Source organism: Pseudophryne corroboree, chromosome 6, assembly GCF_028390025.1.
Source record: "Pseudophryne corroboree isolate aPseCor3 chromosome 6, aPseCor3.hap2, whole genome shotgun sequence".
Taxonomy (NCBI): Eukaryota; Metazoa; Chordata; class Amphibia; order Anura; family Myobatrachidae; genus Pseudophryne; species Pseudophryne corroboree.
Window position 1 is genome coordinate 813,421,929 of NC_086449.1, and position 13,214 is coordinate 813,435,142.

The following is a 13,214-nucleotide window of genomic DNA, read 5'->3' on the forward strand; positions in this document are numbered from 1 at the left end:
ATTCAGGTTCCGGTCTGCTCCAGTGCTATACCGGTTCTGGTCTGCCCCAGTGCTATTCAGGTTCCGGTCTGCTCCAGTGCTATACAGGTTCAGGTCTGCTCCAGTGCTATACAGGTTCCGGTCTGCTCCAGTGCTATACAGGTTCCGGTCTGCTCCAGTGCTATACAGGTTCCGGTCTGCTCCAGTGCTATACAGGTTCCGGTCTGCTCCAGTGCTATACAGGTTCCGGTCTGCTCCAGTGCTATACCAGTTCTGGTCTGCTCCAGTGCTATACCGGTTCTGGTCTGCCCTAGTGCTATACAGGTTCTGGTCTGCTCCAGTGCTATACCGGTTCTGGTCTGCCCCAGTGCTATTCAGGTTCCGGTCTGCTCCAGTGCTATACTGGTTCTGGTCTGCCCCAGTGCTATTCAGGTTCCGGTCTGCTCCAGTGCTATACAGGTTCCGGTCTGCTCCAGTGCTATACAGGTTCCGGTCTGCTCCAGTGCTATACCGGTTCCGGTCTGCCCCAGTGCTATACAGGTTCCGGTCTGCTCCAGTGCTATACAGGTTCTGGTCTGCTCCAGTGCTATACAGGTTCCTGTCTGCTCCAGTGCTATACAGGTTCCGGTCTGCTCCAGTGCTATACCGGTTCCGGTCTACTCCAGTGCTATACCGGTTCCGGTCTGCTCCAGTGCTATACCGGTTCTGGTCTGCCCTAGTGCTATACAGGTTCCGGTCTGCTCCAGTGCTATACCGGTTCTGGTCTGGCCCAGTGCTATTCAGGTTCCGGTTTGCTCCAGTGCTATACAGGTTCCGGTCTGCTCCAGTGCTATACAGGTTCCGGTCTGCTCCAGTGCTATACAGGTTCCGGTCTGCTCCAGTGCTATACAGGTTCCGGTCTGCTCCAGTGCTATACAGGTTCCGGTCTGCTCCAGTGCTATACAAGTTCCAACCCAGTCCAGTACAATACCGGTTCCAGTCTGATTCAGAGCTATCCCAGTTCCAGCGCAGTCCAGTGCTAAATCTGGTTCTATTCTGGTCTCAGTCTCCTGCCAGATTACTCTGATTCCTGGTTCATTCAGAGCCTGTGTGTTCCAGCATTGCTGTGTTTGGCTCCTGCACAGACTCCGGCTGTTTCCACCAGTGCCTCCATACTCAGCAGGCAGTCTGCGTTACTGCTGTGGCTGTTTCATGTTATGCACCTCTCAGAGAACTCTTTGTGGAATGCTGCTGGTCTCCCCCCAGCCCGTGACGAGAAACTTCATAAGGCCAGCCAGCTTCCAGGTCACGGCCTTCGAATACAAGTGCGTCACTTGTGGTGCAGTGTAAATCCCAGCTGTTGGAATCTAGACAGTCAGGATACCGACGCCAGAATCCCGACAGCTGGAATGCCGGCACACAGGGGCAACGACACCCATTAAGTGGGAATAGATCCTGTGGCTAGCACAGCAAGCCCGCAAGGGGACTCGTACCGCTTGCCCTGCTGCCGGCATACTGACGGGTGGGATGTCGGTTGTCTGGTTCTTGACAGCTGGCAACCTGCCCGCCGGTAATTTGTATATATTCTGACTATAGGGTTAGAGTTACAACGTAGCATGCAATAAAACAAAACAAAAATATATGAGAATTTTTAATAAGTGAAACAAGGACTGTCCCTATAAATGAGTGGGTAGATCATATCTGTGCTTATAACGCAAATGTCACTTTTAATCATAGTCATGATGACACTGCAGAACGCTGTAAGAAGGCTGGTTGTATAAAGAACAACTGCCCAAGTTACTACAACAGTCCTGCGGGCGGTTTGGGAGTGGCTGGTACTTTTGCCAAAAGATATAAATTCAATGAAGAGGCGAGCAGTGAGCAGTGTATGGTCTAAGCTGCAAAGATACAACCCGTCATGGCTCTCACACAGAACTCCCGTGTTCTATTAAATGACGGACATAAAATGCCCATGCTTGGATTTGGCACCTATGCCCCAGAGACGGTGAGTGGGACTAAGATGGTGGCTACCTACCTTTTATAATGAGCTGGTTGCTGGGGGATGAGGGGAAGGGATAGGAGGGACTCGGCTGGTGTTATTAAATATGTTTTAGTTCTCTGAACTTCAGCTGTGTAATAAAGAAATGAGGGAAACTTTTTACAAGTACTAGTTTTCTAGAATCTTGATAAAATCCGCTGTCTCTTCTTTCCTTGGATTTTAAACATGTGGACCTCCAGCTGCTGCGGAACTACACATGCCAGCATGGCCTGACACCGTTTTAGCATGTCCTAATAATGTAACAAAACAGTAGCAAGGCATGCTGGGATTTATTGTTCAACAGCCGCTGGAGGGCCGCATGTTGAATAGTCAAATGTATATTTTGGCTTTGATTGATCTGTACCGAGAAACTTTTCCAAAGGCTCAAAATTGCCACCGTTTATCTTCTATTGTGTAGCCGGCGGCAGAACCTGTGAGTGGTGGACTCAGGTGCAAACTATGCTTTGAGCCCCCCTCCTCTATCTCATGCCAAGTTCACAATATTCCACATGGCAGTGGGGGAAGGCAATACTAGTGGAAGGAGGGAGAGATTGGATGCGTAGAAAGAGGGAGAGGGAGAGAAAAAGAGAAGAGAGACAGAGAGGGGCGGAGAGGGAGGGAGAGAGTGAAGAGAGAGAGAGAGAGAGAGAGAGAGGTACAATGAGGGAGGGAGTGGGAGGATGGAGGGAGAGATTGGATGCGTTGAAAGAGGGAGAGAGAGAGAAAGAGAAGGAAGGAGAGAGAAGAGGGAGAGAGAGAAAAGGAGCTACTGAGAATGAGAAAAGGGAGAGAGTGGGAGAGGAGGAGAAAGAGGAGGAGTGGGGAGAGGAAAGAGAGAGAGCAGTGAGTGGGAGATGGAGAGAGAAGGAGGGAGAAAGAGAGGTACATACAAAGGGAGGTAAGTATGGAGGGATAGAAGGAGGTGGAGAAAGAGGGAGGGAGAGGAGGGAAAGGGAGAGAGAGAGAGGAGGGAGAGAGAGAGAGGAGGGGGAGAGAGAGAGGAGGGGGAGAGAGCGGTGATGAGAGGGGGGAAAGAGAGAGAGAGAGAGAGAGAGGAGAGAGAGTGGAAGTACACTCAGCACATGACTTGTACTTATCCACAGCAGGTAACTTGGCTGGCACAGCAGGAGCAAAGTCCGGGCCCAATGGATGAGTGACGGAGAAGACCTGGTAGGCCTAACTGCAGCTCCTCTCTCTTTTGGGTTTTGTGCCGGGCCGGTCACTACATCGTGACGTTGAACCCCGCCAACAGCAGCATCAGAGAGGAGGACAGTAAGAAGAGGAAAGGGGAGGCCCTCTGCCCTGGTCACCGGCCACAGTGGGGCAGATGTATTAAGCCTGTAGAAGGGATACAGAAGTGATAAAGCAGTGATAAGCGCAAGGTGATAACGCACCAGCCAATCAGCCCCTGTCCTTTTTCAAATCCGTAATGATTGGCTTCCACTTATCTCTGCTTTATCACTTCTCCAGGTTAATACATCTGCCCCATTATTAATACTGCTGTCATTTCATCCCCCTACATTGATGTGGGCCCCGGGTGCAATGCACCAGCTGCACCACCGGTAGTTCCGCCTCTGTGTGTAGCTGCCCCATCCTGCACCCCTATTATTTCAATAGTGTGTAGTCTTTGCAGCTGTTTATTTTGTTTTAATTGTGCTTATTTATAAATTATGGGCCATGGGGGTCATTCCGAGTCGATCGCTCGCTAGCTACTTTTAGCAGCCGTGCAAACGCATTGTCGCCGCCCACGGGGGAGTGTATTTTCGCTTTGCAGAAGTGCGAATTCTTGTGCAGCAGAGCGCCTGCAAAAACATTTTGTGCAAAACAAGACCAGCCCTGTAGTTACTCTTCATGTGCATTGATTCTAACGACGGAGGGACGGCTTTTGACGTCACACACCCGCCCAGCCACGCCTGCATTTTCCCCGACACGCCTGTGTTTTACTAAGGACTCCCTGAAAACGGTCAGTAGACACCCAGAAACGCCCACTTCATGTCAATCCTCCTGCGTTCGGCAGTGCGACCTGTGCAGAACCACAAAGGATTCTGTACCCGTACGTTGCGCGTGCGCATTGCGGTGCGTACGCAGAAATGCACATTTTTAGCCTGATCGCTGCGCTGCGAATAACGGCAGCTAGCGATCAACTCGGAATGACCCCCCCCCCCCCTAATTCAGAGAAGTACGTAAACCCAATGTATAAGTACATCTCCGATGGTGTGACATCACTCACAGTGTCCTGGATGCCGCAGCCTGACTGCAGCCATTTGGGGGTGGAGTGGGAACGTCAACAGGCAATATCCCAAAAAAACAGTAGCATGCTGAAGCCAGTGGTGGCGCCCTTGGACGCAGATTCACAGGCTTTAACTTGATTGCCTCAGCCCGCTGCTCTCATCATACAGGATTACACACATCAGGCTGACTCTGAGTCAGACACAAGAGGAACTGCGGGCGGATTTTATGGCTATGTGCAAACTGCACATGTGCGTAGCAAGGAATCACCGACTGCTTGTGAGTCAGTGAAGGCGTACGCACACGGACGGAAAATACAAGTGCAGATGGATTCAGCCCCAGGATGACCCATCACATTCCAGCTCTGTTATTCCTCCACAGGGTAACTAGCAGCTGCCACTCAGCCCGTCACGGGTATAGGCTTCACATGTCTAGTGCCACGTTGCCTCTCTGTGGACATTATACAGATGCCATCATACCCAATATGCCACTACTGTATGTTCCCATCTCTTTGAGGTGGCGTTAGCTAGTGGGGCCAAGCTAAGCTATTTCCAAAATCTGCTGCGTTACCCCATTTGATAAATTGGCCAGACAGTAAAATACAGGGAAATCCTCTGAAAACGGGAAATACGGCCACTTAGAGAACTGTAACACGGAACATGATCTTTGTCTCATTTCTTGCAGTATACCAAGGAACAGGGTTGCGACAGCATAAAGCTCGCCATCGACGTTGGATATCGTCACATTGATGGCGCGTTTATATACGGCAATGAGGTGGAGGTTGGCAAGGCCATCAGAGAGAAGATTGCGGATGGGACAGTGAAGAGAGGGGACATCTTCTATACTGGGAAGGTAACGAGCCGTTTCCTCACACGTATGGAGTATATCAGTGCACCCAGAAACATACACACACACACACACACACACACACACACACACACACACACACACACACACACACACACACACACACACGAGATTTATCTCACCTTGCAGATAGATAAAGTGGAGAGAGATTAAGTACCAGCCAATCAGCTCCTAACTGCCATGTTACAGGATGCGTTTGAAAAATGACAGTTAGGAGCTGGTTGGTTATTACTTTATTTCTCTCCAAGCTTTGCTATATCTACCCCGCAGAAACATGCATATCTTACATTGGGACATGCTTAGCAATCTGTGGCGATAAGGATGATTTCGTCCTCATGGTGATAAACACTTATCGACGCAGTTTAACAGGAAAAAAGGGATAATCAAGGCCAGTAAGAAATGCTGATCTGCTCACTTGCCCCAGAGATAGTGGCGGTCAAAGGCCGAGGAAATGACCAGCAGCAGTATGGCTTGTGTGACCGGCTGCCAGATAAAGGAATATTTGAAAATTATTCTTAAATAATAATAATAATAATAATAATAATAACAACAATAACTAGTTGATGTGCAGGTTGTAAAGATTTGCTAGTGCAGAACATTTTACACCCTCTTCACCGCCTTAAGAGTTGAATTTTGAAAAATACCTGCTTAGTGGGTAGCTGCAAATAACTGTCACAGTTCCACACCACCCAGCAGGTCACATGTTCCAGGTCACCCAGCAGGAGCACAGGGAGAGTTCACCAACTGTCACATTTTCCAGAGCACAATGGTGATGCATTGTAATTGGCAGGCCCTGCTCACACAACGGCATCATAGAAATAACTAACTCATAAAAGTCGTCCTTCAGCTACTAATATATAGATGCTTTATTCAGTGCATAGTAGAGTTGCTTTATTTCGGATATGTTCTCATGAATATTGGCTAAGATCGCAACATAACAGACCGCAACATACCTGCTTCTATATGCGAGAGGTTCACTTTTACTTATTAAATCCAGTTAACCAGTTCACTCCCCAATTTGTTTTGGCAGCTTTGGAGTAGTAGTCATGCCCCAGACCGGGTCCGCCCAGCTCTTGAGAAAACTCTGAAGGATCTCCAGCTGGATTATATTGATCTCTTCATTATACACACACCTATGGATGTTAAGGTTTGTTCATACATATTGTTACTATGGGTTACAGCACATTTCAGCTTATAACTGGTTGCTATTGCATACTGCACATTTTAGTTTTAATCTAACTGCAGTACATTATAACTCATATTATTATATATCTGGTTGCTGTCAGTTGCAACACATCCCAGCATATTGCTCGTTGCTATGGGTAACATCCCATCTGAGCTTATGGCCCAAAGCACCAATGTGATTCCGATGAGATAGCCCCCAGATTTAAAGCGGATTAGTTTTATGGAAAAACCAGTGTATTATATATTTGTCCAATGGTGTGTTGCTTACACGTGTATTAATATTTAATAGTTGACATACAGATGTCGCCATCCTTATCTTACTGCGATGCGGCATGCTGTAACGTGGCTTGCTGCCTGGCGTGCCAGGCTGCGGCTATTTGCACCCGGCGATTGCTTCATTAATTCCTTTAGGTGCCGGGACAGTGCACATGTGCACCAGCGGGACTGTGCATGCGCAAAACCCCGGCTTCTATTGACTGCATCGGCTGCAGCCCATAGAAGCCGGAGAGGGCTGATAAACAGGCAGGAATTGTCTTCCCATAGGAAGCCAGCTCTCTGATTAGAACAGCCTGGTCTGGCAGTCCCCGAGGGAGGAAACACCACACTATGGGACTGGGTGTAGTGTCTCACTGCCAGCCACAATGAAGCCAGTGCAGTCACGGACCACACCTGGCTCATTGACACATGTTGAGGTGGCAGGTTTTACTGGGGGGGGGGGGGGTGCCCGCAGTTCTGCAGCCCATAGGTAAAATCCACCACTCCCTCTGAATAGCCTGCAATTCTGTTGGTAGGCTCTGAGAACATTTATCCCATGGGTTAACGCCCTACTGCTGCCCAGTAACACCCGCGGCACTCAGTCACAAGTGGAGATCTGACTGATATCTGTAAGATGCTGCAATAGCCGTGATTGCTCTAAGTTGCACATATTAACCCTTATGAACCCTGGCGTACAGTATATGCAACTTGCGAATACTAGCTAGGTCTGTACACAGGTGGAATTGTGTGTAACTCTGAATCAGGTCTATTGTATTGAAATAGGTGACATTCCATCTTTTATAGCCAAAAAGTGCAATAACGACTTCATTTCCCTTTAAGAAAAATATTGGTGTACTGGGTGGTGCTTTATTTGGCAGGTATACAAGTATATTACATCACACTGTAGAGTGGTTCTGATAGTTGTGCGGCATTTGTGAGATCATGTCTAATTGTTATATTTTCCTGTCCTGCTGCAGCCAGGTGATGATCCCATGCCCAAGGATGGTGACGGTAAATTGATCTATCACAACACTGACCTCCGCGATACTTGGAAGGTACGGTATGAGAGCTGGGTGCCAGGGTACCAGGGTGGGATTGTACACCTTTCATCAAATATCACTAACGCGGGTTTGCAACAATTGTACATGTTAAACATATAGGCAAGAAACTAAAATACATAAATGTATCAGTTTTGTCTAACATTCTTTGGGAAAACAGGTCAAATGTGGAAATGTCAAGGCTTCCTCTATGAAGCAGGTGGCAAACACTCTAATGTTTTTCTGAAGTATTGCCAGTACACAGAGGGGAAGATAGAACTCATCACATCAGAAACTTAAATGTTTGGCTAAAGACACGGTGATGAGGAGAGATTTGGATTTATAGGCCATAATCAGATCATCTGGCAAGATAGGAGCTTATACAAAAGTGATGGCCTACACCCATATTCGAAGGGGAACGAAAATACTAACTGAGCAGTTTGGATGCTTCATCAAGAACTATTTAAACTAACAGAGGGAGGCAGTGATTCAAATAGGAATAAAGCAATCTGCTCCCCCAACACAGAGGTATTGTTTCTGCAGTTAAAGGGAATAGGAAGCATATCCACAGCGAAGATAATTCAGATCAAAAGCAAATAAACATAGGCAGAGAGATGAACATAGCTAAGAACAGGAATAGCACAAACAAAACTCTAAAAGCTATGTGTGCGAATGCTAGGAGCTTAGGAAATAAAATCCCAGAACTAATTGCAATAAGGACAAAGGATGATCCAGATATTGTGGCAATTACAGAGTCATGGTGCAATGAAAATCATACTAATAAAAAGAAAAGAGTACAAAAGGGGGGTTGTCTTTTTTGCTGGCGCACTTGTAAATTGTTTAAAATATAACTTTTAATCCATGTCATTAAAAACAACTGGTTTGTGAAACAAGACAAACATACATAGAATTAAATGCAGTGAAGTTATAATTAAAATTCGTGTCTCGCTGTCTTTGTATTATATATTTGTTTGTAAATGAAATATGGTTAAACAGTGTATTCCTATGCGTAATGTTCATTTCTTGTTGATGTTCTGTGATCTACAAAAGGGGTATTCAATTTTCAGATGCAATTATTCTTAATGCATCTTCTATTATTTATAGAATGATGATATAAGTGTGACATCTGTACCCTATTGAATTATGTATTTTATATCATGTATTCATTATCCCAAAAATCAGAAAAATTACGCAGTATGTAATATACCTGTATGATGTGTCACTGTGTACTTCTCAATGGAAAATTCCAACCTGCCCAAAAGTGTCGTTTCACCCTATATACCGTTGCAATTGATGATAGGATATATTTCTATATAATACAGTTGGTAATGGTATATATTCTATGTCTGCTGACAATGACAGGCAATCATGTCTATTCTGCAGACTGTAAGAAATTATTACACGTATAAATCCCAATAATAGATGTTCTTTCTCTCACTGGTGACAATATTATAAATCAATTTATTATGTGGATGGGGTATGATCCCTTCATTTGCTGACTGTAATCTTTACTGTCTCGTCTATAGTGCAAATGGGATATACTGTAGTCCATATATTTCTCTCTTTGGAGATCAAATATTCGTTATATCTCCCACCTTGGAGATCAAATAGATTATAGGATTGTTTATTATGTGGATGGGTTATAATCCCTTCCTTTGCCGACTGTGATCTTTACTGTCACGTCTATAATGCAAATGGGATATGTTCCATATGTTTCTCACATTAAATGTAAAATAAATATTATATCATAGAATCCTGTATACTAATATGTATATAGCAGATATTAATTATTCCTTTATTCCAGCTGTCTCATTCAGAGTGTATATCTATACTAAGTCAGTATTCAGTGACATTCACAATTCTATTAATCCTAATTCAGACCTGATCGCAGCAGCAAAATCTTTCTCTAATGGGCAAAATCATGCTGCACTGCAGGTGGGGCAGATATAACATGTGCAGAGAGAGTTAGATTTGGGTGGGTTATATTGTTTCTGTGCAGGGTAAATACTGGCTGCTTTATTTTTACACTGCAATTTAGATTTCAGTTTGAACACACCCCACCCAAATTAACTCTCTCTGCACATGTTACATCTGCCCCACCTGCACTACACATAGTTTTTGTCACTGACCTGGGTTGGGGGTGTTGTGAACTCGGGGGTTCTTCCGATGATCGGTAAGAGGAACCACAACTGGGTCGGAGCAGAGATGGCCGGATATAGGTTTTCCTCATACAGGACAGTTAGATTTGGTGTAAAATGCTGAATGACTTTATTATGGGACGGGAGCAATACAGCGACACATAAACAGAAGTGAAGTTGTGGGCAATGTCCAAGGTTACTGAAGAGTTATACCCCTTTCACATCGCACTAAAAACCCGGTATCGACACGGCATATTGCCGTGTCGAAACGGGTCCGTGTGCGATGTGAAAGGTCCTTTGGTGAATTAGCGGGTCGTCTGACCCGGTAATTCAACCCGGTAAAAAAGAAGGGTTATTACCGGGTTGATTACCGGGTCAGGCGCAGTGTGAATGGGAGCCGTTCCGATGCGACACGGCTCCCATTCACAGTATAGGCAGAGGCGGCGCAGGAGATGAGCCTCCACCCCCGCCCCTGCTGCTGCTGCGCCCTCCGCTGCTATGGCAACCGACCCGGTATATTGCCGGGTCGGAAAGCCAGCAACGGAGCGCAAATGCCGGATCCCACCCGGTAAGTACACGTTTCTCTTACCGGGTAGGATCCGGCATTTGCGATGTGAAAGCAGCATTAGTGAGCAATGTCTACAGACACAAATGAAGAACCTGTGAGCGATGTTGAGAGACACTGACGAATGGAGAACTTGTGAATGATGGTGAAAAGACACTAACAAATGAAGAACTTGAGAGCGATGATAAAAGACACTTGATGATTGAAGAACTTGTGAGCGATGTTTAAAGACGCTGTTAAATGAAGAATTTGTGAGCGATGTTTAAAGACACAGTTGAATGAAGAACTTGTGAGCGATGGTGAAAGACACTGAATAATTTGTGAGCGATGTTTAAAGACACAGTTGAATGAAGAACTTGTGAGCGATGGTGAAAGACACTGAAGAATTTGTGAGCGATGTTTAAAGACACTGTTGTATGAAGAACTTGTGAGAGATGGTGAAAGGCACTGAAGAACTTGTGAGCGATGTTTAAAGACGCTGTAAATGAAGAACTTGTGAGCAATGTTTTAAGACACAGTTGAATGAAGAACTTGTGAGCGATGGTGAAAGACACCGAAGAATCCGTGAGCGGTGTTTAAAGACACTGTTAAATGAAGAACTTGTGAGCGATGTTTAAAGACACTGTTGTATGAAAAACTTGTGAGCGATGGTAAAGGTCACTGAAGAATTTGTGAGCGGTGTTTGAAGACACAGTTGACTGCACTGCAAAGAAACACGCTGGTTGCTGGGTACTCTGGAAACTCGGCTGCAGAAAGACACCCTGAAACGCTGGAAGCACTGGAGTACAGCCGCTGGGAGACACACGGTGAACAGGAGCACTGGCATCCACCTTAGAGGAAAGACGATACTCAGGCGCCGGGGCTTTGCCCGGCGTCTGGTTTTGAATTCCCCGCCTTTTCGCGATTGGTGGAGCGGGTAGGTGACGTCAGCCGTTTTCCATCCCCGTGACGTCGGACGTCACGACGGCACCCACGCTCCGGGGAACCGCCAGGAGCCGCACCAGCCAGACGCCGGGACCCGAGGACCGCCGAAGGCGAGAGCCGCCGGAGCGACCAGCAGACACGTAGGGGTAAGCGCGGCGGCCACTGCCCCTGGTGTGTGACAGTTTGCCCCATTAGAGAAACATTTTGCTGCTGCGATCAGGTCTGAATTAGGCCCTCAGTTCTTAGAATGGGCAGTAGTTTCAGTCTTTTTGTTGATATCACACACACCCCTTTCACATCGCACTAAAAACCCGGTATCGACACGGCATATTGCCGTGTCGAAACGGGTCCGTGTGCGATGTGAAAGGTCCTTTGGTGAATTAGCGGGTCGCCTGACCCGGTAATTCAACCCGGTAAAAAAGAAGGGTTATTACCGGGTTGATTACCGGGTCGATTACCGGGTCAGGCGCAGTGTGAATGGGAGCCGTTCCGATGCGACACGGTTCCCATTCACAGCATAGGCAGAGGCGGCGCAGGAGATGAGCTCATCTCCCGGCGCCGCCTCCACCCCCGCCCCTGCTGCTGCTGCTGCGCCCTCCGCTGCTATGGCAACCGACCCGGTATATTTTCGGGTCGGAAAGCCAGCAACGGAGCGCAAATGCCGGATCCCACCCGGTAAGTAGTAGTACACGTTTCTCTTACCGGGTAGGATCCGGCATTTGCGATCTGAATGCAGCACTAGTGACCTCGGGTAATTTTTATTTAGTTCAATATCAGAGCTGTTGTTACTATACTGTGTACTACTCCCAGCTTCCTTAGGAATAGTGTTTAGATAATAGGACTCAGTATATGCTAGAACAAGTAAGTGTTGCTACGTACATTTATTTGTCTCCTTTTGGAAGACAGCGAGTAATGCGTGTGTAAGATTGTTACCAGATCATTACACAATAATTCACGAGGTGTGTAATCTGAGACACAGTGTATATTACAAATCTGTTCCTGCCAAGGCTGATGAGTATTGCAACACATGTAATATTTGTCTCTGAAAGTTATACGTATACATAATTGTTGCCAAATGCAATTATGCTGCTCATGAATTAGCAAGCTATATGAGCTGACATACAGAGCGCACCAGCTGAAATTGAACTGAGAAACAACACTGGGGCTAATTCAGTCCTGATTGCAGGCGCGTCGCACGGGTATAACGTGGATCGCCGCTCAGCGATGGGTTTGTGCAAAGAATCCACTTGCACAGCCGATCGCAAGGAGATTGACAGGAAGAGGGCGTTTGTGGGTGGCAACTGACCGTTTTCAGGGAGTGGTTGGAAAAATGCAGGCGTGTCCAAGCGTTTGCTGGGCGGGTGTTTGACGTTAAATCCGGTCCCCGACAGGCTGAAGTGATCACAGCGGCTGAGTAAGTCCTGGGCTGTGCAGAGACTGCACAAGATCTGTTTGTACCGCTCGGCTACACATGCGTTCCCACACTTGCACAGCTAAAATACACTCCGCTGTCGGCGGCGACTATCTGATCGCAGCAGTGCAAAAATCACTGCACAGCGATCTGGTCAGAATTAGGCCCACTGATTTGTAATGTAACTGGGAAAAGACCCTTTCCTTAATTCCTGAATTCAGCTATATTTTCCCTGTATAATCCTATCAATTTAAGGATGGGGGGAGTAGTAAACAGTATAGTAACACCAGACCTGACATTGGGGGTCATTCCGACCCGATCGCTCGCTGCAGTTTGTCGCAGCGCAGCGATCGGGTCGGAACTGCGCATGCGCCAGCGACGCAGTGTGCCGGCGCATGGCAGCTGTCGTTGCCTAGCGATCGCCTCTTAGACAGAGGCGGTCGCTGGGCGGGAGGGGCTGGACGGCGGCATTAAGCCACCGTTTAGGGGGGATGGTCCGGCCAACGCAGGCATGGCCGGACCGTTGGGGGGGTGGACCGTGGCGGCTGCGTGACATCACACACAGCCGCTGCAGGCCGGGGAGCGACGAGTAGCCCCCGGCCGGCAC

General features: G+C 47.2%; 1 protein-coding gene across 1 annotated transcript; it reads left to right on the top strand.

Moving 5' to 3' along the window:
• The first annotated feature begins 1,815 nt into the window (after positions 1-1,815).
• On the top strand, positions 1,816-7,816 carry LOC134934697 (putative aldo-keto reductase family 1 member C8). The gene is made up of 5 exons (XM_063930069.1): positions 1,816-1,963; positions 4,910-5,077; positions 6,123-6,239; positions 7,510-7,587; positions 7,751-7,816. The coding sequence occupies exons 1-5, from the start codon at positions 1,877-1,879 to the stop codon at positions 7,814-7,816; spliced, it is 516 nt and encodes a 171-aa protein (XP_063786139.1). The 5' UTR covers positions 1,816-1,876.
• The last annotated feature ends 5,398 nt before the right edge of the window (positions 7,817-13,214 follow it).